General features: G+C 48.2%; 16 protein-coding genes and 1 non-coding gene; 4 read left to right on the forward strand and 13 right to left on the reverse strand.

The window, feature by feature from the left end:
• Positions 1-372: 372 nt before the first annotated feature.
• Positions 373-1,416, forward strand: FFUJ_12345 (probable glycosylasparaginase; the record flags this gene model as incomplete). The annotated part of the gene is made up of 1 exon (XM_023581941.1): positions 373-1,416. One exon carries the CDS (start codon positions 373-375, stop codon positions 1,414-1,416), a length of 1,044 nt encoding a protein of 347 aa, XP_023434548.1.
• Positions 1,417-1,701: 285 nt separating this feature from the next.
• FFUJ_12346 (uncharacterized protein) lies at positions 1,702-2,826 on the reverse strand (the record flags this gene model as incomplete). XM_023581942.1 has 4 exons in its annotated part: positions 1,702-1,740; positions 1,786-1,878; positions 1,925-2,142; positions 2,190-2,826. 4 exons carry the CDS (start codon positions 2,824-2,826, stop codon positions 1,702-1,704), a joined length of 987 nt encoding a protein of 328 aa, XP_023434549.1.
• A 603-nt stretch (positions 2,827-3,429) lies between these two features.
• FFUJ_12347 (uncharacterized protein) lies at positions 3,430-4,046 on the reverse strand (the record flags this gene model as incomplete). XM_023581943.1 has 2 exons in its annotated part: positions 3,430-3,771; positions 3,816-4,046. The coding sequence occupies 2 exons, from the start codon at positions 4,044-4,046 to the stop codon at positions 3,430-3,432; spliced, it is 573 nt and encodes a 190-aa protein (XP_023434550.1).
• Positions 4,047-4,796: 750 nt separating this feature from the next.
• FFUJ_12348 (related to GPI-anchor transamidase complex subunit Gpi16) lies at positions 4,797-6,583 on the reverse strand (the record flags this gene model as incomplete). XM_023581944.1 has 2 exons in its annotated part: positions 4,797-5,776; positions 5,821-6,583. The coding sequence occupies 2 exons, from the start codon at positions 6,581-6,583 to the stop codon at positions 4,797-4,799; spliced, it is 1,743 nt and encodes a 580-aa protein (XP_023434551.1).
• Positions 6,584-6,821: 238 nt separating this feature from the next.
• Positions 6,822-7,673, forward strand: FFUJ_12349 (probable U1 snRNP protein; the record flags this gene model as incomplete). XM_023581945.1 has 2 exons in its annotated part: positions 6,822-7,178; positions 7,227-7,673. 2 exons carry the CDS (start codon positions 6,822-6,824, stop codon positions 7,671-7,673), a joined length of 804 nt encoding a protein of 267 aa, XP_023434552.1.
• A 253-nt stretch (positions 7,674-7,926) lies between these two features.
• FFUJ_12350 (uncharacterized protein) lies at positions 7,927-9,030 on the reverse strand (the record flags this gene model as incomplete). The annotated part of the gene is made up of 1 exon (XM_023581946.1): positions 7,927-9,030. One exon carries the CDS (start codon positions 9,028-9,030, stop codon positions 7,927-7,929), a length of 1,104 nt encoding a protein of 367 aa, XP_023434553.1.
• Positions 9,031-9,792: 762 nt separating this feature from the next.
• FFUJ_12351 (uncharacterized protein) lies at positions 9,793-10,361 on the reverse strand (the record flags this gene model as incomplete). XM_023581947.1 has 3 exons in its annotated part: positions 9,793-9,912; positions 9,974-10,066; positions 10,125-10,361. 3 exons carry the CDS (start codon positions 10,359-10,361, stop codon positions 9,793-9,795), a joined length of 450 nt encoding a protein of 149 aa, XP_023434554.1.
• A 1,139-nt stretch (positions 10,362-11,500) lies between these two features.
• On the reverse strand, positions 11,501-11,989 carry FFUJ_12352 (uncharacterized protein; the record flags this gene model as incomplete). XM_023581948.1 has 3 exons in its annotated part: positions 11,501-11,572; positions 11,632-11,727; positions 11,780-11,989. 3 exons carry the CDS (start codon positions 11,987-11,989, stop codon positions 11,501-11,503), a joined length of 378 nt encoding a protein of 125 aa, XP_023434555.1.
• Positions 11,990-12,329: 340 nt separating this feature from the next.
• FFUJ_12353 (uncharacterized protein) lies at positions 12,330-12,882 on the reverse strand (the record flags this gene model as incomplete). XM_023581949.1 has 3 exons in its annotated part: positions 12,330-12,482; positions 12,532-12,624; positions 12,682-12,882. 3 exons carry the CDS (start codon positions 12,880-12,882, stop codon positions 12,330-12,332), a joined length of 447 nt encoding a protein of 148 aa, XP_023434556.1.
• A 736-nt stretch (positions 12,883-13,618) lies between these two features.
• FFUJ_12354 (uncharacterized protein) lies at positions 13,619-14,110 on the reverse strand (the record flags this gene model as incomplete). The annotated part of the gene is made up of 1 exon (XM_023581951.1): positions 13,619-14,110. One exon carries the CDS (start codon positions 14,108-14,110, stop codon positions 13,619-13,621), a length of 492 nt encoding a protein of 163 aa, XP_023434557.1.
• Positions 14,111-14,757: 647 nt separating this feature from the next.
• Positions 14,758-16,074, forward strand: FFUJ_12355 (uncharacterized protein; the record flags this gene model as incomplete). XM_023581952.1 has 3 exons in its annotated part: positions 14,758-15,094; positions 15,147-15,594; positions 15,645-16,074. 3 exons carry the CDS (start codon positions 14,758-14,760, stop codon positions 16,072-16,074), a joined length of 1,215 nt encoding a protein of 404 aa, XP_023434558.1.
• A 382-nt stretch (positions 16,075-16,456) lies between these two features.
• On the reverse strand, positions 16,457-17,821 carry FFUJ_12356 (uncharacterized protein; the record flags this gene model as incomplete). The annotated part of the gene is made up of 1 exon (XM_023581953.1): positions 16,457-17,821. The coding sequence occupies one exon, from the start codon at positions 17,819-17,821 to the stop codon at positions 16,457-16,459; it is 1,365 nt and encodes a 454-aa protein (XP_023434559.1).
• Positions 17,822-18,605: 784 nt separating this feature from the next.
• FFUJ_12357 (uncharacterized protein) lies at positions 18,606-19,979 on the reverse strand (the record flags this gene model as incomplete). Its single annotated transcript, XM_023581954.1, has 1 exon — positions 18,606-19,979. One exon carries the CDS (start codon positions 19,977-19,979, stop codon positions 18,606-18,608), a length of 1,374 nt encoding a protein of 457 aa, XP_023434560.1.
• Positions 19,980-20,387: 408 nt separating this feature from the next.
• Positions 20,388-21,648, reverse strand: FFUJ_12358 (related to covalently-linked cell wall protein; the record flags this gene model as incomplete). XM_023581955.1 has 2 exons in its annotated part: positions 20,388-21,422; positions 21,472-21,648. 2 exons carry the CDS (start codon positions 21,646-21,648, stop codon positions 20,388-20,390), a joined length of 1,212 nt encoding a protein of 403 aa, XP_023434561.1.
• A 1,289-nt stretch (positions 21,649-22,937) lies between these two features.
• On the reverse strand, positions 22,938-23,784 carry FFUJ_12359 (uncharacterized protein; the record flags this gene model as incomplete). XM_023581956.1 has 2 exons in its annotated part: positions 22,938-23,300; positions 23,353-23,784. 2 exons carry the CDS (start codon positions 23,782-23,784, stop codon positions 22,938-22,940), a joined length of 795 nt encoding a protein of 264 aa, XP_023434562.1.
• Positions 23,785-24,351: 567 nt separating this feature from the next.
• On the reverse strand, positions 24,352-24,450 carry tRNA. The gene has a single exon. It is a non-coding gene (tRNA).
• A 549-nt stretch (positions 24,451-24,999) lies between these two features.
• FFUJ_12360 (related to gamma hydroxybutyrate dehydrogenase) lies at positions 25,000-25,963 on the forward strand (the record flags this gene model as incomplete). XM_023581957.1 has 2 exons in its annotated part: positions 25,000-25,499; positions 25,546-25,963. 2 exons carry the CDS (start codon positions 25,000-25,002, stop codon positions 25,961-25,963), a joined length of 918 nt encoding a protein of 305 aa, XP_023434563.1.
• Positions 25,964-25,985: the final 22 nt, after the last annotated feature.

Here is a 25,985-nt window from a genome sequence, read left to right on the forward strand (position 1 = left end):
ATTTAATTTATTAAACTATTATGCAAAAGTCCTGTTAATCTTGTCCTCTTGGCATGTGAATTTCACAAAGATTGAAGTTTAAAAACAAAAAGAGAGGTTGGAATGGAATGTGAGATTGGAATGAGGGGTTTAAATACGGTCTCATGTTGGTCACGCGTAAGCAATCATCCCTGCAGCTCCTCTACTATCACATTGCATTGAAACAGGCTGAATTAGCTATCGAGTGCCGGTCTGTGAAACAATTGGTTATAGCGTCCTACAAGGTTCACAGCCCGTACCACGCTTATCAAAAGCGTCTGTTTCGAAACATCGTATAAGAAACGCCACTCTCCCTGCCAATTTTCACCATCGTCATCCAACAGCACCAGCCAAATGTCTTCTCTTTCTATCTTCGTGGGAGTTCTCTCCCTGTCAACGCTTACACTCGCGGCGGGTAATACACCTGGTCTTCCTCTTGTTATTAATACATGGGGCGGCGATTTCACCGCCGCTACGGATGCGGCCTTCACCGCGCTGGGGAAGAAGGCTTCTGCACTTGACGCGGTTGAAATTGGAGGTACGACGTGCGAGAACAAGCAGTGCGATGGGAGCGTAGGCTTTGGAGGGAGTCCTGATGAGAACTGTGAAACTACACTTGATGCGATGATCATGGATGGTGGAAGCATGAATTCCGGAGCTGTTGCTGCTCTGCGTCGCGTTAAGAGTGCGATTTCTGTTGCTCGACATGTTCTCGATCATACTACCCATTCTCTCATCGTCGGAGACCAAGCTACAGAGTTTGCTATCCAAAACGGCTTCAAGACCACAAGCCTGTCTACCAAAAACTCGGATAAGCTGTGCAAGGACTGGAAGGCCAAGAAGTGCCAGCCCAACTATCGCATCAACGTCAGCCCAAACCCAGCATCAACATGCGGTCCCTACAAGCCTCTCGCCACCCTCACAACCAGCACCATGAAGACCAATAAACAAACCGGTCACGACACCCTCTCTCTCATCACAATCCACAAAGACGGCTCCATGGCCGCAGGAACAACAACAAACGGCGCCTCCCACAAGATCCCCGGACGCGTTGGCGACGGCCCCATCGTTGGCAGCGGCTCCTATGTCGACAGCGATATTGGTGGCTGCGGAGCTACAGGTGACGGCGACATCATGCTTCGCTTCCTCCCATGCTACCAAGCCATCGAAGGCATGCGTAACGGCCTCTCGCCCAAAGAAGCAGCCGAGGATGCTGTTCTCCGCATGATTCGCAAGTACGGCGATCTCAAGAGCGGCATCGTCGTTGTAGACCGGTACGGAAACCACGGTGCTGCGTGCAGTGGGTGGAATTTCCAGTACAGCTACAGAGGAGGAAAGATGACCAAGACAAAGGTCGTCACTGTGAAGCCGGTGCAGGAGGTACGTCTTGACTTGTAGCCTTGACGAATTATGAATGTGGTTGACAAAGTCCTAGGTTTAACGAGCATCGAGCGCAACAGCATGTTTGTATTTTAGTTGTATCAATCGACAATGGTTATGTCTTTGACTTTAGTAGCGATTTAGATATCCAAAAACGAAAATGGAGAACGATTGTTATGTTTTTGCCATTGATACATACATGTGATATTTCTCCGTGTTGATGTAACTGACTTAATTGATCCATTCTCACGAAAAGTCTTGATATGACGCCAAAAGTTGAACCCACAGCCTCGACTCACCATTTCACAGCCCATCGTCAAGCCGAAAAGGTGCTGACCATCTCTGCCTCACGGTTAGTCCGAGTTTTCATGGATAGGAATCACGTACCGTATCGTGGGGTCTTGAAGAATCGACAAACCTCAAATCCGTCCCAAGCCGAATACGATTCTCAGGATCCTTGTTGATAGTTGAAGCGTGAATCTGTACAAAATCAGCAGGGCTTCATCTCAGTATCGCAGATACGCACCATATGTGGTTTGTGAAAAACAACATCGCCGGCTTCATACTCTGTCAAAAGCCATCTTCCACCTCCGTTGTCTTGTAGAAACTTGATGGGGCCGAGTTCCAAGAAACCATTAGACATCATGTTCTTGTTGAATGCGTCGATGCGCTCCTCTTCACTCATACCGCCTTCCCTTGCCTTTTTGTTGAAGGCATCTTCTAATGTTCGACCTAGAGTGTCGCCTTTAGCGGTCAGCCTGAGGATCTCCGTGCTTTGGAAGCAGACTCACTGCCTTCAAGATATATCAACCCACCGCCTTGACGGCTGATATCCCCGATCGGTACCCAAGCTGTCACTGAAGTAGGTTCTCCATATCGCAAGAACGACTGATCATAATGCACCCCAATGGCATTGTTATGTGGCGTGTTGTTCCTCAACAATGATCTTGGGAGTAATTTGGTATTATCGCCCCAGCCTTTCAGTCCGGAAACGAAGTCTCTCAAGGCTGGATGTCTCGAAAAATCGAGGTAAAAGTCCTCTGTATGGGCTTTCTCTGCAAGGCTCGCGAATGAACCTGGGTTGATCTGATCTTTACCAAAAGGGCTAGCGCCAATACTGGGATAGTTGACACCCTTATTATTAGGATCGAAGATACCATCAACGGCAGCTGAATTTGGTTGTAGAACACCACTTGGGCTGAGGAAACGGAAGTACGCTTCCCGGCAACCAAGAACATCAGAGCGGGGGAGGAGTCCTTTCATGAAGAGATAGCCATCCTTCTCATAGCGGGCTCTCAGGTGTTCGATCGGCTCAGATGGGTAGGACTGTTTGAGCTTCCCAATCATGCTAGACTCAAGAATTCCATCATTGACGAGATAGCCTTGTCTGAAAGCATGCTGAGCAGTTTTTGTCACAGTCTGGGCCATAGTGCGGGAAAACAGTCTGGCAGCAATTGAATTGACGTGAAGTGATCTGAGATTCGTGGGAGGTCATCATTTTATCACTTACACGAGGAGAACACAGCTTCATGATTGGCAGCCACTTACACACATGGAAAATGTCTCCGACAACAGATCTTAGTTTCTTGCCGAAAACAGTAAGATTCCGGCGAGACACTACCCAGCCGGACGTGCTATCAGGGCAGCTGGACACAATATGCAGCCACAGAGTTGCGGGGTGCAGGGCTAGTGGAGGTATGCCATCATGAACTCCATCAAACAAGGGTAAGGTTGACAGATTCACGCGAGTTCTATCTTTAAAATGAAAAGAAGGGTAATATTGACCGAGTGTGCCGAAAGAAGCAACTGCTCACGGTAGGTAGGTAGTTGGGGTGGCTCGAATGCCCTTCAATGAGGATAACTTAGTACTGATGTAAAGTAGAGGGACACTTCAGATGATGAAGGACAATGGTGGACTTGAGATTTACATTTACGAAAATGTTACAAAGCAGAAAACAGGGATATAATATTCTCTATTGGCTATCATCCACATCATCCTACTAATCACCTGTCACAGCCTCTAAACTCCCTCTACGTGTAAGCCCACGCAGCGAACTTATCCCCTGCAGTCTGAATCTCAATCCCCTCAATAGTCAAACAGCCACTTCCCGTAAAAGTGCTCGTCGTCGCCTTGAGGACCGCCTCTTTCGTGACTGGGACATTCCTCGCCGTTGGGCAAGCCCAAAGTCCCGGACTTGCGTTCTCCGGGGACCACATGAGTATCGTGACAGGCATCTTGCACTCTGAGATGACATGTGCGCGCTGGAAGCCACCCATTTGTGAGCCTGGGGGTCGAAGGGCAGAGTGTGCGGGCGGGTAGGATATGATCCCGTCGGGGGCGATGAAGATGAATTGACCGCCTGGAACTGCGGCCTTTTGTCGTAAGCATGGGCTGGGAGAGTGGCTTTGTGACTTACTGCGAGACCAGTCATGTTTCCATCGACTTGAGTGGAAGTGCCATCGGGGCATTCGGTAGCATTGTCAAGGCCGCAGAACGTGCTGGGTTTCGTGGCGCCGATGATGAAGGCTTTATTCCTTGCATTGATGATGCGCGCGTGGATCTGGGGAAGCGAAGGAGCGTAGACAGAGAGTGTGTAGTAGGCATTTACGGCAACGATGGCCAAGAGGAGTAAAGGGAGGAGTCTCATAGTTGCGAATTGCGCGAGGCGCATTTATGTGTTGACATGGAATACGGGAAGCCAGCAGCCCGGTTACTATAATATGGAGATGCTGGGCATGGAAGATCTTGGCAAACGCGGATGGATTGGACGAGATATAGATAATTGAGGAAGGGAGGAAGGCCCGAACCTTTTCTACTTGATGTCTTCTTATCTCGGTTACTCCGCACGTCTCGCGGAGATGCCTCAAAGAAGATATGATCAGAACATGCCATAAATAGTTCTTATCTCTTTTCATCTTGACTATTGTAAACCTCTAAAGTTTTGTCGTATTGTCAAACGAGGTTCCACTCTTCGTCTTGCACTCCACGTGCAGACCTGAGCCATTCTTCATATCAAAGTCGTGGCGGCCTTGACTACATCCTCCCAAGGGATGTTAACACCGTGGACAGCCCTCCAGACTCCCTCCAGCCTAACCCCAGGACCCTGAACACATGTACACCTCAACTCGTCATCTGGAACCTCAACAGAGATGCGATAAGTTCGTGTCCAGTTCCCCAGATCTAATGACGCGGCCCGATGACGTTTCAACAAGGATAATGCAGGGTCGAAGTGGCAAGACGGTAAGACCGAGAACACATTTGATCGCGTTGACCATCATTCGTGATAACTACCCAAGGCCATGTACTCGGATCGCAGGACCACACCAGCTGAAGATGGCCACAGCAGGTAACAGTAACATCTTGCATTGTAACTAAGAAAATAGCTCATACATCATGTCTATTGTTTCCCAGCCTTGCCCTTTATTCTATTAACAAACCCCAACAGCTTCGCCTTCAAACCTGTGCTCTGCGCCTCATCGGCACCCACAAACCTCCTGACTAAAATATTGTACAATCCTCCAAATGCTAGTGCGATCGCCGTTGATGTGAAGATAATAACGTTGTATGGCATACTGAAATCAGGTGTGGGTAGGTATAGCAGCAGTGTCGTAGTACGGATGTTGAGAACCTTGGGCTCTAATGTCGTGATGACAGCGGCGGCGACGTCGAAACCTCTGTTAGCGTCAGGAGGATACTCGGTGTATCGCAAAATGGACTTTTCGAAATCGTATGTCAGGAAAACGGTGCAGTGTGGTGGAATGCGCATGAGGAGTTCAAGCTGTGTACCCCTCGCGCGGTCGAGTGCGGGACGGTAGTAGATCTCCTTGATCAGATCGCTCGAGTTCGACGAGGGTGAATCGGCAATACGGGCCGAGAGGGTGTGAAGGTAGATACGCATGAACCATGGTAAGGACTCCATATAGACGAACTCAACGTCGGTGTCACTAGGGTTGCTCAAGATGGCCTGTACACCACCGTGTTCCTGGCCGTGGCCGTTGAAGCTGCGATCAGCGTAGAGAAGAGGCGTCTCGGGCTTATTAAGGATCTTGTCCTCGTCTTGTGACTCGGGCTTGACGAGCATGAGGGTGAGTTCGGCGTTTGTATCAAGACTATAGCAGCGAGAGTTTTGGGATCGGATCTCGCGGGCGCCTTCGGTGGTGTAGATGTCACGGGACTGGGGGATCTGAACACAGACAGGAGGAACATCGGGGTCGGTGAGAGGGCATGTGCCCTTCATGGGGCGACCGAAGACTTGAGATAAAGTCCAATCTTGACCGTCGAGACTGTCGGCTGGGTAGCATGCGTGGTCAGAGTGGTAGGTTTTGGAGGTATCGCAGAGCAGCTCGTGAGCAGGAGGGGGTCGCGGAATCGGGTTGTCTAGTGCTGTTAGAGGGGCCATGTAACAGATTTAAGGGACATACTTTGAGGCCTCTTGGATCGATTGACATCAAGCACCATATCCACAGTCTCCTCCATCTCCAAGAAGCACTCCCCATCCGCATTGCACTTAGGTCGAACATCAATCGCCATGCTCTGATAAGAGGCATCGAATAGTTTGTGACCATCCAGAAGTGTAGCAATACCAGCCTTGCCCTTGCACGGCAACAACTTCAAGAAAGGTGTCAGATTCTCGGTACAGACAACTTCATGCGGTAAAACACCATGAAGAAGTCTCATGTTCGCAAGCGACGAGTTCGAGTGGTCACCGTCGGGCTGGAAAGACATAACAGGTCGAATCGTTCTCGTCTCATCGATAAAGTTCAAACTGGCGCAGAACAGTCCCGACAGAGCGTTTGTGAGCGTCAACCACTTTTCGTCAGCTTCCTCATCAGTCTCAGCATCTAACCACGCCCAGAGTTCAACACCAGTGCCTCCCTCGCGTGTTCCATCCCACGGTCTAGCACCCCACGACTGAGCGTCCCATCGTCCTAGCGTAAATCGTAAATGTAGCTCTCGTGTACCAGCATACTGAAGTATTTGCGCCAATGATCGAGGAAACAGTCGAAAGTTATGCGCTTCAAAATCGGCAATCGATGTATTGGCTCGGAAGTTGAAGCTCGCTAGAAGCTGGGACAGGGGTAAGGGTCGAAGCGTCAATTGCTCGTGATAACCGGATGCGGCTGCAGAAGTGAGTGCAAAGCCATTTGTTATGGCCAGTAACAGATAAACCAGAAAGTGGCGCATATTGAAGGAAAAGGGTAAAGGAGTGTGGAAGTCGATCAAGACTTCACATGGCACCTTTGCCCTTGGGAGATCGATTTGGTGTCGTAGCTTGGACAGCTATTGCGACGTGGAGGATTCGATTGGGTAAGCGGTGGATACCGGCAGAAAGTTAGCTTCCCGGCGCGTTCCTCCACATGCCGTCGCATCTTGAATCTTGAGGCCCCGCCAACTTTCAACATCTGCCAACGACGTATTCAAAATGGCTGCTGAACAGAGAAAGCTGCTCGAGCAGCTGATGGGAGCATCCTCGACGTCACGAGCCGCTCAACTATCACTCACCGACCCCAAAGTTTGCCGATCATATCTCGCAGGCACCTGTCCACACGATCTCTTCACAAACACAAAGCAGGACATTGGACCGTGTCCGAAGGTGCATAATGAAGGGTTGAAAGCGGAGTATGATGGCCTATCAGATCGGGAGAAGCAGAAATATGGATTCGAGTACGATTATATGCGCGATCTACAAAAGTACATCGATGATTGCAACCGCCGAATCGATGCTGCGCAGAGAAGATTAGAGAAGACACCTGATGAGATTCGCCAGACCAATGTTTTGGTACGTCCCTATCCCTTATTTTGCGGTGCGAGATACTGACCTACGTAGCTCAAATCTATTTCCGATCTTTCAGCTTCCATCAACAACGGCCTCCTCGAGGTCGAAATCCTAGGCTCCATGGGCGAGGTCTCTCGCGCCCAAGATGAGCTTTTCCGCGTCCGTCAAGCCTCACAATCCAAATCCGACCGCGAAAAGGAGCTCAAAGCTCTATCGGACACATCTGGTCCTTCAGGCCACCAGAAGCTGCAAGTTTGCGATGTTTGCGGTGCCTACCTCAGTCGACTCGATAACGACAGACGTCTCGCCGATCACTTCTACGGAAAGATGCATCTGGGATATGCGCAGATGAGGAAGACCTACGATGCTTTCCCTAAGGAGATGAAGGGCCGGTCGAGGGCGCCTATGGACGACGATGGACCTGGTGGGCCCAGAGGACCTCGAGGTTCGGGATACAGGAGTGGCCGCGGTGGAAGGGGATACCGTGGAGGATGGTAATCAATGTGTAATTATTTGCTGGGATGTTCAGGCGTTTGGCGCTGTGTATAAAATGGACGGAAATAAGAATGAAAGAGTTGGCGGAGAGCAGGATAATACCCTTTCTAGAAAAGCAGCTCAGCGCCAAAAGGCAAATAGAAATAAGGAGAATTCTTTCAGTCTCGCTTCGACTTTCTTTTCTAACAATGCTGCCTATGGTATTTTTGCAACCCCACCTCAAGCTATGCCCAGTGTCCCATCTCTTCTAGTTCGTTCATGACTTCTTGTTCAGTTCATCGTACTCATCCATCTCTTCATCCCACTTTCCGCCAGTGGGTGGTGGCAGTGGTGGTGGAGGTCCAGCTGCCGCAGCCGCAAAAGCCGGCTTATCGGTCGTTGGTGCGGGTGCGCTCTTCTTGGCCTCACCGGGCAAAGCAGGGAAGTCTTCAGCTGCGGGAACGGTTTGTTTGACTGGGGCTGGTGGTGCGCCTTCGTGGCCACCACGTCCACCTCGGCCTCCTCGTCCTCCACGGCCGCGACCCCTACCCCTTCCACCACGATGTCGCTCGTCCAAGAAGCGATCCACGTCATGTTCCTCATTATCCTTTGAAGCGTACCGGCTTCCACCAAGACCGGAGCTTCTCGATCCTCGGATACCACCATTTGCGCCACGGAAACGTCTGTTTTCCTCCTCGTCAAGAGCATCCTTACCTTCATCCCATCCACCCTCCTTCATACCCATAGCCTTAAGCTTCCGCTCTCTGTTCTTAGCACGTTCGTCATCAAGCCTGCGCTTATCCTCTTCGCCACGTTTGCGTCGCTCAGCTTCCTCGGCGCGGCGCTTCTTAGCCTCCTCCATGCCGCGAGCATACGCCGCAGCGTGATCCTTCTCATCCTTTTCGGCCTTTTCAAACTTTCGTGCCTTCTCTGCGTTGAGGAGCTTCATCTTCTCCATCTTGGCAGCGAGTTCTTCGTCGGTGAGCTTCTGTCGCGGGTTTGCGCCAGATTGCAGACGAGCTGCAGAATTGGCGGCGGTGTTTTGCAAACCATGGTTGTTCTTCTCGCGAGGAGCTGTTGGAGCGTTGGGAGGCGCATTGGATGTTGGTTGAGGAGCTTGCTTTGCGGGTTTGGAGGGAGCTGGCTTGTCGGCGTATCGTGAGGAAGAGAGGCCAGCAGGTTTTGAGGCGGGGGCCGATGATGCGGGAGCTGGCGCTGGCGCTGGCTTCTCTTGAGGAGCGAGTGGTTCCTGAACCGGTGCTATAGGCGCAGGCTGGGGTTCCGGTACGTTTTCAGTAGTGACGACGGTCTCGCTCTCGACGGGTTCGAAGTCGTCGTAGAAGAGATCATCGTCGGTACGCCCTCCAAATTGGTCATCCATGGCGGGCAGTAGTGGCGGCTCGTAGAGAAGTTGGAACAAGACAAAAAATGATATTCAAAATAATGCAATTGAAAACGTATAATATAAGCCGCACAGTTGTCCAAGAAAAAGGTAAAGGGAGATCTGTAAAGTTTAGGAGGGATGAAGTTCGCGCAGCACCGTACCCCGCGGAGCCCAGAGGGGTCATCACTGTGCAATGTGGGGGAGGTTCGGCGGGTGATAAGTGGAGCCGGCGCAAGACACACGCGGTTAATTGTTGGAGCGCTCCGGCTTTGGTGTTCTAAGTTTGACCGCAGATGACTTGCTTTAGCTTAAGGTTATTATAAAGTTTATTGAGCCCATGACGACCTTTATAGTTCGAATTTCTAGATACCAAAAATAGGACGAATCTTACTTCTATTGGTGGCAATTATATATCTTATCTCGCCCGCATATTGGGATAGGGTAGGTAGATTGCTGGTCGTGAAACATCATGTTCTGTTGGTACGTTAATATTAATGTGATCGGTAAATGGAATGAGGTTGGTGATTGAAAGACTGGAAGGGTGGCGCAATATCTATGAAATTTTTATCATGGAGTAGCAGACATAGGAGACACGTATACTTTCTGAACTCTTGATGGACGAAAAACAAAGCATGGAATGTAACAGATCAAAAAATTAGGGAAGCTGTTTGGAAATATGGGACAATGCCAAGGAGCTCACAGGACCCTTGCTACGAGAACGGTTTTATGTTTTTCTACTACCCCAGGAAAATAAACATTTTATGCCACCGCCTGATCTTCCTTTTCTTTGGCGACTGGGTGCATTTGTTCTTCAGCAGTTGCTCTTCGCTTGTGATATGTCTGCTTGAGCGCTTCAACAGATCGCCCGGGGAAATGGTCCTGAGAAATAGCATGTCAGGATGTTTATGGGAAGGGCGGGTGAATCAGAACAGTAACTTACGCTGATATCTCTCCATGACTTCCCCTCTCTCTTCAGCTCGATGAGTCGCTTCATTTCGTCTTGATTCCAGAACTTGTAACCCGGGTTGCTGTTCTGCATATGGTGACTTTGTCAGAGATGGATGTATGGGCATAAGCGACTGGGCACTTACCGTCTCAGCCTCCGACACGGAGAGGGCTGCCCCGGGAGTTGAGGGAATTGAAGCAGAGAATGATCCTGTAGTCACCAGAGCTTGCTGTCCAGATCCAGACATGTCTTGCGTAGAGCTGGTTTCCAGCCATGGTCTGCAACCAGGGATTTCTGGCAAGGGTGTTCTGCCTTTTGCCAAAGCTCGTACTTGCCAGGGCTTGAGAGCGTTAGGAGGCGTTTCGTTGTTGATCCCAGACATGATTTGTATAATGAAATGATCAGGACAGTGATGTTGGTGTTCCTGTAGAAAGCAATGCGAATTTCTGGCATTTGAAGAAGCTAATATACTTAGAAATGAAATGATTGTATATACTGGATAATCTTGGCGGATTCGCAAGTGAATGCCGCGGGCACTGAGAAAGGACAGTGAATGGAGCATCTTCATTGTTCTATTGAAAGCTAGCGACCAGTCACTGTCAGGATGATCATCTGCCAATGCAGCTGGACCTGTCCACAGATTTGCAAAGGGAAAACAACTGGTTCAAAGAAAAGTGAATGAAGGGTTATACAAGGTAGGGCATTGTGATGAAATGTAGCCTATTGTGTCAGAATTGAATATTGTCCCCATGTTCAAGTAACACTGTCTTCAATCGGATCTTTAAATTGAGAACTGAAATCATCGCTAATGCCTGTATTGAAACTGTGTGGGTGGCTAAGGGTGTTGCTGGGGATCCCTCTGCTATTGTTAGATGAGCTTTTGATGAGACGATTTGAGGGGACCAATGACCTACGCCTCGGAGCTCATAGTCCCGTTTGAGACCCACTGCTGGACCCCTCGTTAGACTCATCGGGCGACGATGTGTCAAGATCAATATCGTTCCTCAGCCATGGGCAATGGCCTGGTGCGTCGGGAAGGGGAGTTCAGCCCCGTTCAAGAGCCTTTCGGTGCCATGGTTTGATACGGTCAGATATTGCGAGAATTGATGCGAGTTAAAAGTGAATGCACTTTAGGAGGTTAAAAAATGTTATTTATATTTATTCTCGGAAAGCTTTAAGCCAGAGTAGATCGTGGAAAAGTAATTTTTTTTGGGACGGTGAAAGTTTTGGGTCTCGCAAAGCTACCTCGCAAACTACAGATCAGGTTTCAATTGTATGTTAACGCCAAATTCTATCTTTTCTTCGTTACCTGAGTTTCCTCCTGTTGATTTGCTGAGTGAGTCACTGTATCGGCCCAGCTGATATACTGTTGCGAATAAGGCTTGATGCCCAAAGAAATTTCGATAAGAGGTTTGGTTATGTTGCTATCTCTGCGGCCGTTATAATTTATATATACTAGACGGCGGACTTGATCTCACCCTTCTTTGCCGCTTCTCCACTGGATTTCTCCTCCTCGATCCTTTATTCCACTGTATGGCGCCGCTTGTGGTATGTTTGTTTCAGGGCCTCGAGTGTTCGATCAGGGAATTCCAACTAAGGAAAAGTTAGTACTGGAATTACAATGTCATTTGGGAAAAGCATGGAGGATTTACGGCAATGGCTGACCATTTAGCACTGCCATTCCTCATTTCAATGAATCGACGTAGATCAGACTCAGTCCAGAAACGATACGACTGATCCACACCTGCCTTTTAATCAAGTCAGTATACTTCGGACTCAGCAGGCGACTTTGTGACTTACAACTGCTGTGGTCGTGGTGGACGCTGGCTCATCGATTTGGACCGCTGTATCAGTGGATGGTTTGCCACCGCCATTCGATCTTCCCTCTTGCTGATTCGATACTTCGAGTTCAGAGACAGTGGGTTCCTGTGATACCCAAGGTCGTGCCCCAGAGCTATCCGGGAGCGGAGTACGCCCTTTTGCAAGCGCTCGTTGGTACCAGTGTTGCATTGTATCGTGTCCGATGTTGCAGATCTGTTTTCTAAGTGACGTCTATTATATAGATTGAATATTTATGCAGAGGCGAAATATTGGAGGCGCGAAGCGAGAAAGGAAGCATATAAACCATTTCTATAGAGATAGATAGTGAAGTTGACAGTGCCAGCTGTGTATATTCTGGGGTTGTTCTGCAGTGCCAAAACGTGCCCAATGGGAGCAGTGACAATAGGTTTGAGCTACCTTATTGTTGAGAAATATAGTAGATCAGTTATATATGTCATAAGATTTACAATCAAAAGGAGAGGGCCATGGCAAGGGTCACCCCCATTACGTCTAGTTCGTGGTCTTAAAATCACTGATTACACTTCTCAGCGTCGTCTCTAATAAGAGAAGGGTTAGCAGAAGCTGCTGCTAATGCCTCTTTCTCCATTTGTTTCTCAGTAGCGAATCGACGCTTGCGGTATGTCTGCTTGACTCCTTGAAGAGTCCGTCCTGGGAATTGTGCCTAGAAATGAGGTTAGTTACGTTCTAGATAATCTAAGTTAAATACTTACAGTGATAGTGGCCCAGGTCTCCCCGTTGTTTCTCAGCTGAATGAGCCGTCTCATTTCACTTTCTGTCCACCAGCGCTGGTTCGGTGTAGCAACCTGTCAAGGATGTTAGCTGGTGTTGAGTGTTGACATCGATTTGGCGATACTCGCCACAGTCAGGTGGTAGTTTCGCCTTTCAGGGGTACTTGCATTTGTCAAAGCCGATAAAGGAGTGGCAGATATCTCGGCATCTTGTGAAAGGTTTAGCCAGGGTCTTTCTCCTGGACTTTCAGGTAGCGGCGTACGTCCATTCTCCAGAGCTCGCTTCTGCCAAGGCCAAAGCTGGACAGAAACACTCTTGTTATTCTCAGGCATGTTCGAAGACTCACAGGCGTAACTGTGTTAGTATGGTAAGCGATAGAGAGGATGAGGGAACCGGGATGTGCAATGCCTCGAGGTAATGTAGGGGGTCAATTGCGAATTTAAAAGCGCAACTTCGTAGCATTGGCTGTTCTCTTGTTCACACTAGAGAGCAAGCTGTGGTACTCCTATCATTGATGCCCCATTATTGAAAGACTGAACATGCACATGAACAGAAGGAGTCATGTTGCAGTTAGCTCATTTCGTACACAAAGAATGCATTCCTTCACTAAATACTACGAGGACAAAGAGACGCAAGATTCAAGATCACAAAGGATCGATCTTCAAGATGAATATTTGCGCTTAAACACAATGCTCTCTTTCCGGGTCAGGAGTTTTGCACGGGTTAGGTGATTCAATCCCCAAGGACATAAGTGTCCTTGGTGCTCGGACGCTGTATGAAGCCATAAAGGACAAAAACAACAAACGAACATATTTCGACTTTACTTAGGTAGACCAAATTGAACAGAAGGATATATTGACCATGAAATGACTCTCCACCGAAGCTTGGACCGCTAAACTTAGGTAAGATCAGGATTTCAGTGGTGCAGCGGCTTAATGAATCTCTGTCGTTCTTGATAATATTGTGAGCAGAGCATTAATGGGCATCAATGGCCTCTTATAAACCCCATATGTACGTACTCTTGATGTGAATGCCCTCTTTCGATTGCCTATGTGTTTAAAAGAGCAATCATTTGTGACCATCCTCCAGAGTCGCAATGATGGCATCTCTAAGTTCGTTGCCTGTGTTCACGAACTTTGCCCCAAATCTTCTACAAACGGCTTCAACATTCCCCTTCTTTCTGTAGCCATCCTGGGCACACACAATAATCCTTTTTGACTTTGACTTGACGGCTAAACCAAGCTCCATAAGACTGATCGGGGCATCTGTTGAAGGGTGGAACATGAATACAATGATGTCTGCAGCCTCCTGCATGTCAAGCTCCCACCAAACCTGCTCCTCCCATCGCCTGTCTGAGAAATCCTCCTTCCACGTGCTATCCCAATCCGGCCTGTCTGGATTCAAAATTGTCACTTGGTGATTCATCAAGTCGTTTGTCAGAACTTCTCGCCAGTCAGGCTCCTCGGTGCTCGTTGTTATTCCCGCGAGGAAGATGGAAACGCCTTTGTCGCCCGGACCAGGCTTGCGTGGAGCCATGAAAACTTTAGCGTATCGTTCCATGTTTGGGTTTGGAGGAAGGCTATGCACTTTTGCGCTGACTGTTTTGTGTTGGTTCAAGACGTTATGAATGCAGTGTTTTGTTAGCTGAAACGAATGTCTAGATGCAATACTTCCCCGCGCTTGAGTGTTGGATATCGACAGGCCATCTGACCAGTGATTGGTCAAACAGGTCTGCACTCTATCCGCCATTTCAATATAGGTACCTTGGCAACATCACAATTGTATGGAATACTTGGAAGTTGAGTTACATAGGTTCTGATGAGGAGATAAATGTTTGAATTATTTTAGACTTTGTGGATGCTTAGTTATACATTTCCAGGCTAACTTACAAACTCAAGAAGTCAAAAAGAACAAGACATATAGCTATTAGCATAATTACGCAGAGGACTTACTATATATAGAAGGCAGTTTATATTGTATTACTTATAGTTAGTACGAGATAATGTCTTACTGTTTCTGCCAGGAAGAAGAAGTGTTATTTGCAGTTAGAACTTGTCGCTAAGAGCTTAAATCAGCAGGAAAAACTTAAAGAGAACTTAGAGAGAACCAAGGATTAAATTACATACATAAATTCAGGGCCATCCTCATATATACCTATAAGTCACTGCCACTTTTCTCCTATATCTACCAGACTTCATTGTGCAAACATGGTCAAAGTCACAAAGCCCAACCTATGCGACTGCCAGCGCGCTGGAGACTTTATCGAGGCAGACCCTCTCGTCTCCCTGTTTGAGAGCAGCAAAAGATTCGAGCATACGAAGAAACTTGAGGCCACCATCCAGTCCGATTACGCATACTTGTTCCCCGACTTTCGACTGGATTTCTACCACGTTGCAACCATCTTGACAGTCCCCTCCAAAAATCTTTCGCACCCATTCAGCCTTTCAATCGAATCCTGCCTAATTAATGGGCGTCCTTATGGCGGCAACAACCATCATGAGATTTTAGAGAGACTCAAAGAGATTCCTCCATTCTGTAGACATTGTAAGTCGCTACCTTTGTTTTCCGCCAAAAAGACTTATCTAATATTACCCAGATATGATGAATCTGGGCGCTGCTGATGTCGCGCCTGAATTCCAGCCCTACGCCCTTAGGGACAACGAGCCTCAACCAACTTACAGAGATGTTGATTCGAGTGACATGGACGTGGACTTCGAAAAGCTCCTCAGGCGGCATGCTCGCACAATCCCGACGCTGGAGGACCATCTCCAAGACGAAGCAGGGGCTACCAAATGCCGAGTGCGCGATGGTAACATATGCGTTGTGACTGGCAAGCCAAATCCCAAAACTTACCACATCCTTCCGTTCACATGTAACGACACCGTGAACCATAACAATAATACCGCGTATGTGAGGGGAGGTGCGGGTTACCTTGTAACAAAGGATTTGCTCTCGCAGGCGCCTTATGTCTCAAACCCTCGCACACTCGGCGGATCTGACAAAGCATGGAATCAACTCTGTCTCGACCCTGAGCTGTTCAGCCTGTAGGCGAAAGGCTATTGCGCTTTCAAGTTTATGGGCTGAAGGACATCAGCAAAGGAAAAGGAATGGCGACATTGCAGTTCCGATGGATGCCACAGATTAAGAAGAGGTCTGGTACGGCGATAAACATTCACGGTACTGGCCCTGAGAACGACTGGCTGAATCTGATGGCTGAGCTTGATGCTTTCTACTGCCAGTATCAACCTCCGCCTACAATAGGAGGCAAGACTCTTCGAGTCACCAATAAAGCCGGCGAACCTCTTCGATCTGGACATCTTATCCACATATGTCTCCCTAAGGAAGAAGTCGAGCGCCTTGAGGTTGTCATCAGTCTTCAGTGGTGCTCCATCCTTTTTATGGCCCTCGTCGGCGCGGCAGGCAACCCTGAGATGCCCCCGCGCGACAGTCTTCATGAAAAGGGTATGACTTGGCTTGAGGACGAACCCGACGTTAGTGATCAGGAAGGAATGGACACGGATTGATTTCTTTTGGACATTTTTATGGATCATTGGGACCTGGCTTTTTGGTGTATATTGGAAAATTTTCAGATTCATGAAGAACAAAATGTTTTGGCTTTCAACCCAGTTTCGTATCTTGGCTAATGGTTACATACGTATTTGGCCACCGGTGTCGTAATGGTTGCTGAACACGCTTAGTTCTCACTGCGCGTCATGAACACGAAAGCCTTAAGGGGAAAACAGGTTGACATTTCAGAAGATCTATTCTATGTAGCGAACTATGTAGCTGAAGTATTATCCCGTCACAGAACCTGCTCAACCCAGGCAACCCACCACTAACAAACGACTTTCGTGTGCAGAACGCCAGACAAAACGATATGATTTTTCCTTCCCGAAGTCGTAAACGCTACTCATGATATGAGGATCGAACTCTCTTCTTGCGGTCTTCGTGCACCAGGTGAATGACCTTGTTAGACTGGCGGGGCTCACGCAATCGCACCTCCCAGCCCGGTTGTGCGAGATGGTGTGGCTTCATGTTCGCTGCCAAGGATACATGATACAAATTCTCCAGTCTCTGTGACTGGAGGAGTTCACGTATGTTCCTCACAAAGGCCTTGTAGTTTGGAATGCCGATCTTCCTGATCTCAAACTGCTCAATTGAGGTTGGAAGCATAAGCTCAAAGTCAAGCTTTGCCGGACTGGGAGTAGGAACGGAGGGTCCTGGTGGCATCGTCAAATGACGAAGCTCCACACTCAAGGAGAACCTCTTGAGAAGAGTCAAGTTCTGGAGTGATCCGATATTGTTTGCAGCCCATGTGTGCTCCTGGACCTCCCTCCCACCAGTCAACCCGTCTGTCCACCGCCTAGATGCCTTGATCTGAATGTCAAGACTCTCCAAGGCATGGCAGTGCTGAATCCAGTCGCCGAAGCAGTATTTGAAGGGGTCACACGTTGTTGATAACATGGTTACGACCTTGATGTCCAGGAATCGAAGACTCTCGCAGACTGACAGCAGATTTCGCAAGCTACCTGGTGTGATCCATGAAAAGTCGGCGTCAAGCCTTTCAAGTCGCTTGCAGGCATTCTTTGGCATTTCCAAGTCCCCACTGTTGGTTCTAGCAATGAATTGCATGTCATCGATGGTCACTGTTTTTAGAAACGGCAGCTGGAATAGAATCAAACTCGGCTGGATGCATGTTGGTAGACCGCTTGGACTAAGCTTGAAGTCGATTCTCGTCAACCGTGGGAATCGCCTTGGCTGCCCGTTCAAACTCTTATGGACCAATTTCGCCAAAGTTTTCATGCCGTAGTTCAGACTGATAGTGAGTCTATTGAGGTTGGGTAGTCTCTGCATCCAGAAGGTTGTTGCCTGGTCGTAGTATTCCTGTCGACCATGTTCAGTTTTGAGCCAACCCGGAAAACGGACGGTCCATGAAGATGGGAGCCATATGTAATTTCGAAAGTGTGGGTGTAGCAAGGCATTGACCACTTCCGTATCATAAGGGCAATATAGCTCTCGAACCAGACGACACAGATGATGATTTTGGCCTAGCGTTAGAAGACACTTTGATGAGCGTGCATCTATGCGGCGATACAGGACTCTCTGAGCAAGGCTTTCGAGTCGCCTTGATGCCAAGCACGCATTGAAGAGGGTTATGTTTGCTTCTTTGGTAGAGATTGCATCAATATTGTCACTATCCTGCAGCATGGACAAGATATTGAAGAGGATCTCGTCTGGAAGCCATAACGCTGTTGGCTCCAGCGCAGTCATGGTTAGGACGGTCCAGGGCTTGGTATGAAAGAGACAAAGGACTGGGAAACAAGAGAGAAAGAAGAGGAGAGAAATGCAGGAGGGCAAACAAAGAAAATAAATGTGAGGAGACTAGCAAGCCACAGGCAAGACAGGTATGTTGCAAGGGGATCTGCACACTGTGGTAATATATCTGAGGAGCTGTCCTGCAGGTCTCAGTAGGAACCTGTATGAAGTTGGAGCACTCGTAATTTCCTACATTTCTTTGTCTACACTCAATTCTTCAGTTACGACTTCGACAATTCCGGGATCAACTCTCTTCAAGCGTTTAATAATAAAGATCCGTAGCGTGCGAATTCGGCCATGACCCAACAACCACACTCAAACAAAACGCCATACATCCCCGCACGGCACCCGTTATCCAATCACCAAGAGTGAGATAACCTATCAACACATCTTTACTGCTTACATGGTAACACAGGCGTTGGCTTGGCATCGAGTGTGGCTTTTTGTAAGATTGATCGTCTGCACTAGACAGGGATGCCGATGGGAGAGATGCTGACCTTGCAACGGAGAGTTTTTGTGTAGGGGGAGTTTCTTGTTTTGAGATTTCCGGGCCCCGGGGAGCAAGAAAACATCAGACCTTGCTATAGGGTGTTAAAATAAACTTAGCAAAAAGTATCCTTACCTTGGGCTAAATTTATGCAAAATTGCCTAAGCCTTTTTGTCACTTAGGATCAAGGTCCTGAGTTTTCTTTCCTCCTCTAGCCGGGCTCGTGGTAATGGCACATGGTGAGACTTTGTGCTAGTAGTCATTCGCAGTCGATCCGTACAAATGAACTCCGCGCTCAAGGACCTCAATCTCGTCACCGACTTGAACATACAAACTTTCAACACTGTCCGTGGCCTGCTGCAAGCCTGCATTCTCCGGCACACAGTGCATGCCAAGGTACCCAAGAGCCCTTGGGTTTCCATCCTCAACCGTTCGATGCTTGACAAGCGTCGAGCTAGGCTGCGCATTCCCTCTCGTTCTGTCACCATGCGGATTGTCGGTGTCGAATTTACCAGTGAGAGGATTCACGTTCGGCAACGTGCAGCGCGATGTTCGGCAAACGACAGAGAGTGAAGGGGAGGCTGCATCTTGTTGTTTTGGCACAACGCGATATCGTTTCCATGTTTCTTCGTCAAACGCTGGAGCGCCCTTGATCCAAATGTTGGCGCGGAAGCGAAGCGCATTGAGAGGCTGGTTTTCTTTGGGGAGAAGGGCTGAAACGGCATGGACGGAGGCGAGACTGTTCACATTGACGGGTTGCTGGTCTGTGTAACCGTGAATAGCCGGTTTGCCGATGTGTTCCAACGATGCGAGGTTTTTCTCTGTTGGCACGAGAGTGTTTGGTGTACAGTGTAGAAGCGTGAGATTTTGATGTTCGGGGATATTAAGGAAGCGCTTGAGTTTGGGAAGTGCGGCGGCAATTGATGGTGCATTTCCCATATCCAAGCCTTCTGCTTCTCGTGAATGAATCGCAAATTTCTTCATGGTAATTCCATGATTCTTGAGATAATTTTCATCCGGAGACAGTGGTACAAAAGCAGATATTTCCTTTTGTTGAGAAAAAAGCAGCGCTTTAAGCTCGTCAAGCAAACTCAAAGGATCTGGGTCTGGGAACTTGAAGACGAGACATCCCACCGAATCGAATGAAGATCTCGCATCGTGGCCTTCAGGTCTCAGCCACAATTCAGTCTTTATCTGCGACATGAGCGGTTTGGTCCGCTGGCTGATAAATCGCCATATTGGACCTCCTTCTGATTCTGCCCGATTGACTTCTGTCGCCAGAGCAAAGCATCGGTCCCAGACAAAGCCACTCTTGATGAGCTGCGCTCGGTGCAATTCGACTGGCGCGCATGATTTGATGGGATGCACAAAGATTGCTTTGACGCTGATTGGGCCACTGTTTTCGCTGTTCTCAGGAAGGTCGTATTTGGTATCATTTTGGTCGTTCATGTTACTTGACGACACGCCTTCTCGTCGAAGATTGCGAAGCTCTTTTGGTGTCGAAGAGCCATTTTGAAGCCAGATGGCGATGAGACTGCACGCTAAGACTGCTACTGAGATGGCGATCGATGTTGGCGTCAGTCGATTGACACTCTCTTTGAGACTGTCTATGAATGAGTCGTCCATTGTTTCACGTACACAAACCTTTGTGTGAATTTTGTGAATTACAAAGAATTGTGTGTCAAAGAAGTTTGAAAGACCCCTAACAAAGCTTGAGAGCGCTGTGAATGTCGATGACAGACACTAATGGTGGTGCTAAAAACAGGTCCACCCACACCCTTTACAGTGGGGTAATGATGAGGAATCATCTTTACTGATCTTGGCTTGCAGCAACAAACCAGAGGCAATTGAACATCGACGTTTGAAGACCTTTAGTTTTATGATTCCATGTCTATTTTGTCATTCACTGCTTGTAAAGAAATGCCTAAATCCACAAACCCAATCCCTCCGACATAAGAAAACCAGAACACCACAATTATGCGAGAAAACATATACAATCATAACCTCAATCAATCATCGCAGTCCCATCATCATTTACAGAATCAACAGAGATCCAAGCAGACCCGATACAAGCGCCATGCCCAAGCTTGCGGTAATCTTGAAGGCATCAGACTGAGCAGCGCCGGTAGACGCAGCGTCGTCTGAGCCCGTACTGGAGCTACTTCCGGTCTCGTCAGAGTCATCACTCTCGGTCGTCTGAGGCTTGAAGGGCTTGACGGCGCGTGTGCTTCTTGAAGAGCCAGCCTCCTCAGTCTCAGTGTCGGAGGGGACACCAGAGTCAGTGATCAGCACTTCATCGTGGGTCTTAGTAGCCTTCGACTTGCGTCCGGCACCTGTTGCAGAAGGCTCATCTCCAGCGGGCTTATCAGCCTGAGCCGCACCTGTGTTTTCAGGCGCGGCGTTCCCAGCAGGAGAAGCACCGGCGGGCTTCGACTCGTCAGCAGGCTTGGACTTATCTCCAGCATCGCCGCCAGTACCCTCGGCAGGCTTGGCAGGCTTCTGAACTGCGGGGGGCGCGGGAGGGGCCGTGGTGGGAACCTGAAGCTTGCCATCCGAGACTTGGCTGACAGGAGGAGCAGTAATGATAGGGATCTCCATGTCATCACAAGGCGTCGTGCGAACCTGAACCTGTCCGTCGCCAATCTGGCACATAGGAACAGCAATCGTGGTAGGAACCTCCCTCGTTGTGCCATCAGAAACGACAGTTACAACGGTTGTGGCGACAACACTGCTTCCCACGATTCTCTTCTTTGGGACGGACTTAGCATTCTTACTCTTGCCACAGGGCATGACGCCGAACTCAACAGGTTCACATTGCTCAGCCCAGTTGCGGTCGTAGAGGTTGTAGAAGTCACCGGACTGGCATTGCCAGAAGATTGCGGAGGACCCGAAGGCGAGGGTACCGTTGGAACAGACTGAGAAACCGGATGTGTAGATTGCGCCAGCTTGAACGGGCTTGTCGAATTGGAATTGGTAGCTTTCGGAGATGTAACCAGTTCGTCCTTGAGCGTCCTTCAGAACGCCATCTTTGAGGTTCAAGACTAGAACGCCTTCACCATTGCATGATCGCTGTTGTTTGTTAGTCAAGGATCACGGTTTGGGGTATGATCTTGCTTACCTCGGTGACATCGCGCTTCTCGTTTCCAGGCTTGAAGATTGTGACTTCGAATTGGCCGTCATATGACGTGGTACAACCCTTGGGGGCTTTACCCTTGGGGGCAATATCTTCTGTGACTGCTTGGGGAACGGCAAAGGCTGTGGCTGCCAGAGCCAGAAGAGCCAGCGATGTTCTCATCTTGGAGTCGAAGTATGTGATAAAGAAATACAAAAGAACTCTTTTGCCGAGATAGACGAAAGATGTCTTGGTTTCTGTCTTGTTGGTAGTGATGATGAGTCTTCAATCGAGAGAAGCAGCCTGCTTGATATACATGGCGCTGTACTCCACTCATCCTGCCTGGAACGCTATAACAAAGAGGTTGCGCATCTTCGTATCGATACTGCATTATTCACACGTCAGCCCGTGTGGCTGGGAAGTCCAGAATTACGGTTTTCAATAATGCTATAACCATTAAAGCCCTTTGTCGGCAGTCATACATACCAGTTGTTCAGCTTTTCAGCGCTTTGCTGTGGCGGAAAAGCACTAGCAAAGCAGGGAGAGTCGTATTGTCAGGGTCTCGTTCACGAGCGTGGTTGGCAAGGTGCTGAGTAAAAGTGTTGAAACGCGCTAAACTAAAGAGAAAACTTTACGCGCTGGAATTTTGGTGTATCGATTTGAAGGACAGCGTGTTTGAGGGAGGCGAGATGGGTTGGCAGGAATGGATGAGGGACTAGAAGAGCTCAATGTCTCACTTTGAGATGGGTCCAGGGATCGAATCGATTGAGCCCTCCTGGCCCTGCAGTGCCATAAGGGAATATGCTGTTCAATATTATATGGTGAATATTGTTATGGAATTAATTGATTTGTTATAAACCTTGTTCTCGATGCTCTGGCGCTCTTTCTTGCTAGATTGCCAACAGCCTGCCTCTTCACCATCTTGTTGAGTCTTGCACCAGTAATGCATTACGCTACAAGTACACAATTGATGTTCAAGCATATACCTGAGCTTTCTTCTGCCTAACGTCAATTCACCTCGTGATCTAGGCTTCCTGACTGCCGATTTCCGAATTGAATAGCGTGATGACTCTCGATCAACAGGAAGACGCAAGGGAGTGGCGCTGAGACATGATCGACCCTTGCGCCAGGGGCCAGCGCGGCGCCCAAGGATCTTACAAGTCCTTTCAGAAATGTGGCTGGCAATAAATTAGAATACCTGAACTGATCGGGAAAATCGGAAAGCTGAAGATTCTGGACTATCTGCGGCTACGCCGTTGGTTCCTCCGTCACACGAACTAGAGACGGCTCCGATATGCAGCTGAGTTTTCTGCCAACTCTTGAAATGATGTCAGCTTGCCATGGTTTGTCATTTGTCTCACTCTGCTACGGCCAGGCTGAAGACTTTTTAAAACCAGGCCCCTGACTAACATCTGTTGTGTGACAAAGAGATTAGCTATCAGACTAGGCTAATCCTCTCCAGTCTTCGCTCTTCACTCTGTCCCATGCTCCTTCTCTAATATCTTGCCCAAAGTCCTCATCAGTAGCTGGGGATCCGTTTGATGAGGCGAGTGAGCCGTATCAAGCTCAAAAACAGGGACAGGTCGGCCTCCGTTCTCTTCCAGTCGCGAGATGAACTGCCTCTGCGCTGGTTCGGGAACGAGCACATCCTTCTTAGTAACGATATAGCTAGATGAAATGAATTCGTGGAAGCCATCATATGTCTGCTCATCACCGAAGACCCTAACTGCCTGATAAATCTTGGAAGCATCCTGAGCTAGTGGCAAGCCTTCCTCCTTTGTGAGATCGCTATAGAAGCACATGGCTGTTTCTTCATCGCATACAAGGTAGTCGCCCTTCGCAGTTACAATTAGCTCAGACAGAATCACATATCAAAGTCTCACGCACCTCGCGGCGGGGATAGCGCCCTGGGTTGGCTTCGTATAACCCCCGAGTACTTTTGCCAGGAGGTGCAAAGATCGCTGCCAGGAAGATCAGGCGAGTTATCCCACCTCTAAGACCAGCCTTTTCTCGCTCTTTGCGACTCAAGCCGCGAGTTGCTTCAGTCCCGACCATCCCGCCATATGAATGCATAAGCATGACAACATCTTTTCCTTGGTCAATGTGCTTGTTCAGAACTGACTGGGCCACTTTTACGTCATCGGCCAAACCTGGCGCAGGATCAATTTTTTCTTCACGAGAAGACTGGAGAGGAACAACTTCGACGGAATAGCCCTTGTCTTCAACCGACCGCTGGATGGCGCTCCAGAAGCGAGGTAAGCTGAAGTTGCCAGGTACGATTACCAGGGCAGGTCTTGGGGCTGCAACAACAGCAAACATACTTAATGCGACAGGAAGTTTAACGAAGTTCAAATGGTCGCAATGAGGCCTCATCCAAGTCTATGAGGGGTAAAGAAAAAGTCCAGTTGATGTTAGGACTTATTATTGAAGGATTCTATGAGCTTATGTCAGATTTCAGGTTTCAAGGTCAGGGGGCCGAGTTACTAGCAAGTGATACTTTTCCCTAAACACCATTTATTGATAGTTAAAGCTTATGAAGTATGTGGTGGTTTGTGTAGAAGTTAAGGGTCTCAATAACAATTACTGACACGTCCTGTTGATACATTAGACTTCTTAAACACATAGTTACTACTTGTTATCTACTTTTTATTATTAAAAAGGGAAATAGCTATTATAGAAAGATATAAAAGAGAATTAAGCTAAGATAAGTTATATTTATAAAGTATTATTAATAAACAGTTAAAGTTAAATACTAAATAGACTTACAGAAAGATAATTTAGAAAACATTATTTCGCTGCCTAGCCAGCACCTTTCTCGCTCTTTGCAAGGATGGTTCTTAAAAGATGCAAAAAGTGTGATAATGGTGGAGTCTAACCACCGACGTTGGACGAACAGGGAATCGAACCCTGGACCACTCCCAGAGGTGTATCTTCCAGAGGGGAGAACATGCTAAGGGAGTATTATACCACTAAACCATTCGCCCGGAATTGCTTTGTGATTGGCTGAGTGTCGGCATACACAATGAAACACATATACTATGGAAGTCAAGTCTTAAGGGTTTTTTAGTTTATTTCCACTTCTAACTCGAATCTGCAATAGGGTAGACTGACTGAGTTAGAATAATACTTCTACACACTAGAACCACAATAGCAGAAAATGCTTTCAACAATAGACTAGGAAACTACTATTATAAAAGGACTATATAAAATTATAGAGATGGACCCTAATAGGATTATCGGCGATGGAGAGCGGTTAAAAGGATTCGGGACAAAGTCCGAGGCTGCGGGGTTCCGGATCCGAAAGTCGAGTTTGAGTCATCACGAATCTATTTGCTTAAGGTACTTACAAATACCATAATCGAAAGGTGAAAGTCACCCCTTCAACAGATCTTCGGTACATATCTATATTTGAAATCTGATCCAAATTCGACATGACATCTCCACGGATTGGCTGGATCGGTAGCTGCATTTATCACTCACCAGTCCCAACAGAGAACTGACAATCAGACAGGCCTGGGGTCAATGGGACTCGCCATGGCAACAAACCTCCAGAAACACTTAAAGTCAACAGGCGCCCCCAATCTTCTTTACTATAACCGAACTATCTCTCGTGGTGATTCCCTCCAGAGCCTTGACGCTCAACCTGCTCCTTCAGCCAGAGACCTCGTGACAAGTTGCGATATCATTTTCTTATCTCTCAGCGACGATTCAGCTCTTGAGTCAACCCTTGATTCAGTTATTGACTCCGAAGGTCCCGAACAGCTCGCTGGAAAAGTGATTACGGATACGTCAACCGTTCATCCGGACTCTTCGGCCAAAGCTCAAGCCCGTTTGAATGAGAAGGGCGCCAAATTCATCGCCTCGCCCGTCTTTGGTGCAAGCCCTATTGCGGCGCAGGGAAAGCTTCTATGGATAGTTGCTGGACCTGACGATGCCGTGGAAAAGATTAATCCATACTTGGAGGGAGTCATGGGAAGAGGTGTGATTCGAGTTGGCGAAGATGTGAGACTGTCGAGTAAGATGAAAACAGCAGGGTAAGGGCTCTCATCTGATATCTAAGCATAGCTAATGACAAGACAGAAATTTTATTACGGCTGGTATGATGGAAGTCGTAGCGGAGGCACATATCCTAGCAGAAAAGTCTGGCCTCGGAAGTAAGAGTCTCGAAGCTCTCATTGAACAACAATACGGACCTCTGGCACTTTCCATGTCTCAACGACTTACTACCGGTGCTTACATGCCAGCGAGAGGCGACCGGCCTTGGTCGGACTTGAATCTAGCAATTAAGGATGTAGGTCATGGAATCACCCTTGCGGAACAATCTGGATCGAGATTGGAGGTCGCTGAAGTTGCCATCAAACATCTGAAGGATGCAAAACAGTTCTCTGAAGCTGAGGGAAGGCCCCTTGATTCTTCTTCTATGTATGGAATACTTAGAAAGGAGGCTGGATTATCCTTTGAGACGGATCTAGTTAAGGAACGAGACGAGAAGAAGTAAAGAGTGAAATATAACTGACACC

This window comes from Fusarium fujikuroi, chromosome FFUJ_chr08 (assembly GCF_900079805.1).
Source record: "Fusarium fujikuroi IMI 58289 draft genome, chromosome FFUJ_chr08".
Taxonomy (NCBI): domain Eukaryota; kingdom Fungi; phylum Ascomycota; class Sordariomycetes; order Hypocreales; family Nectriaceae; genus Fusarium; species Fusarium fujikuroi.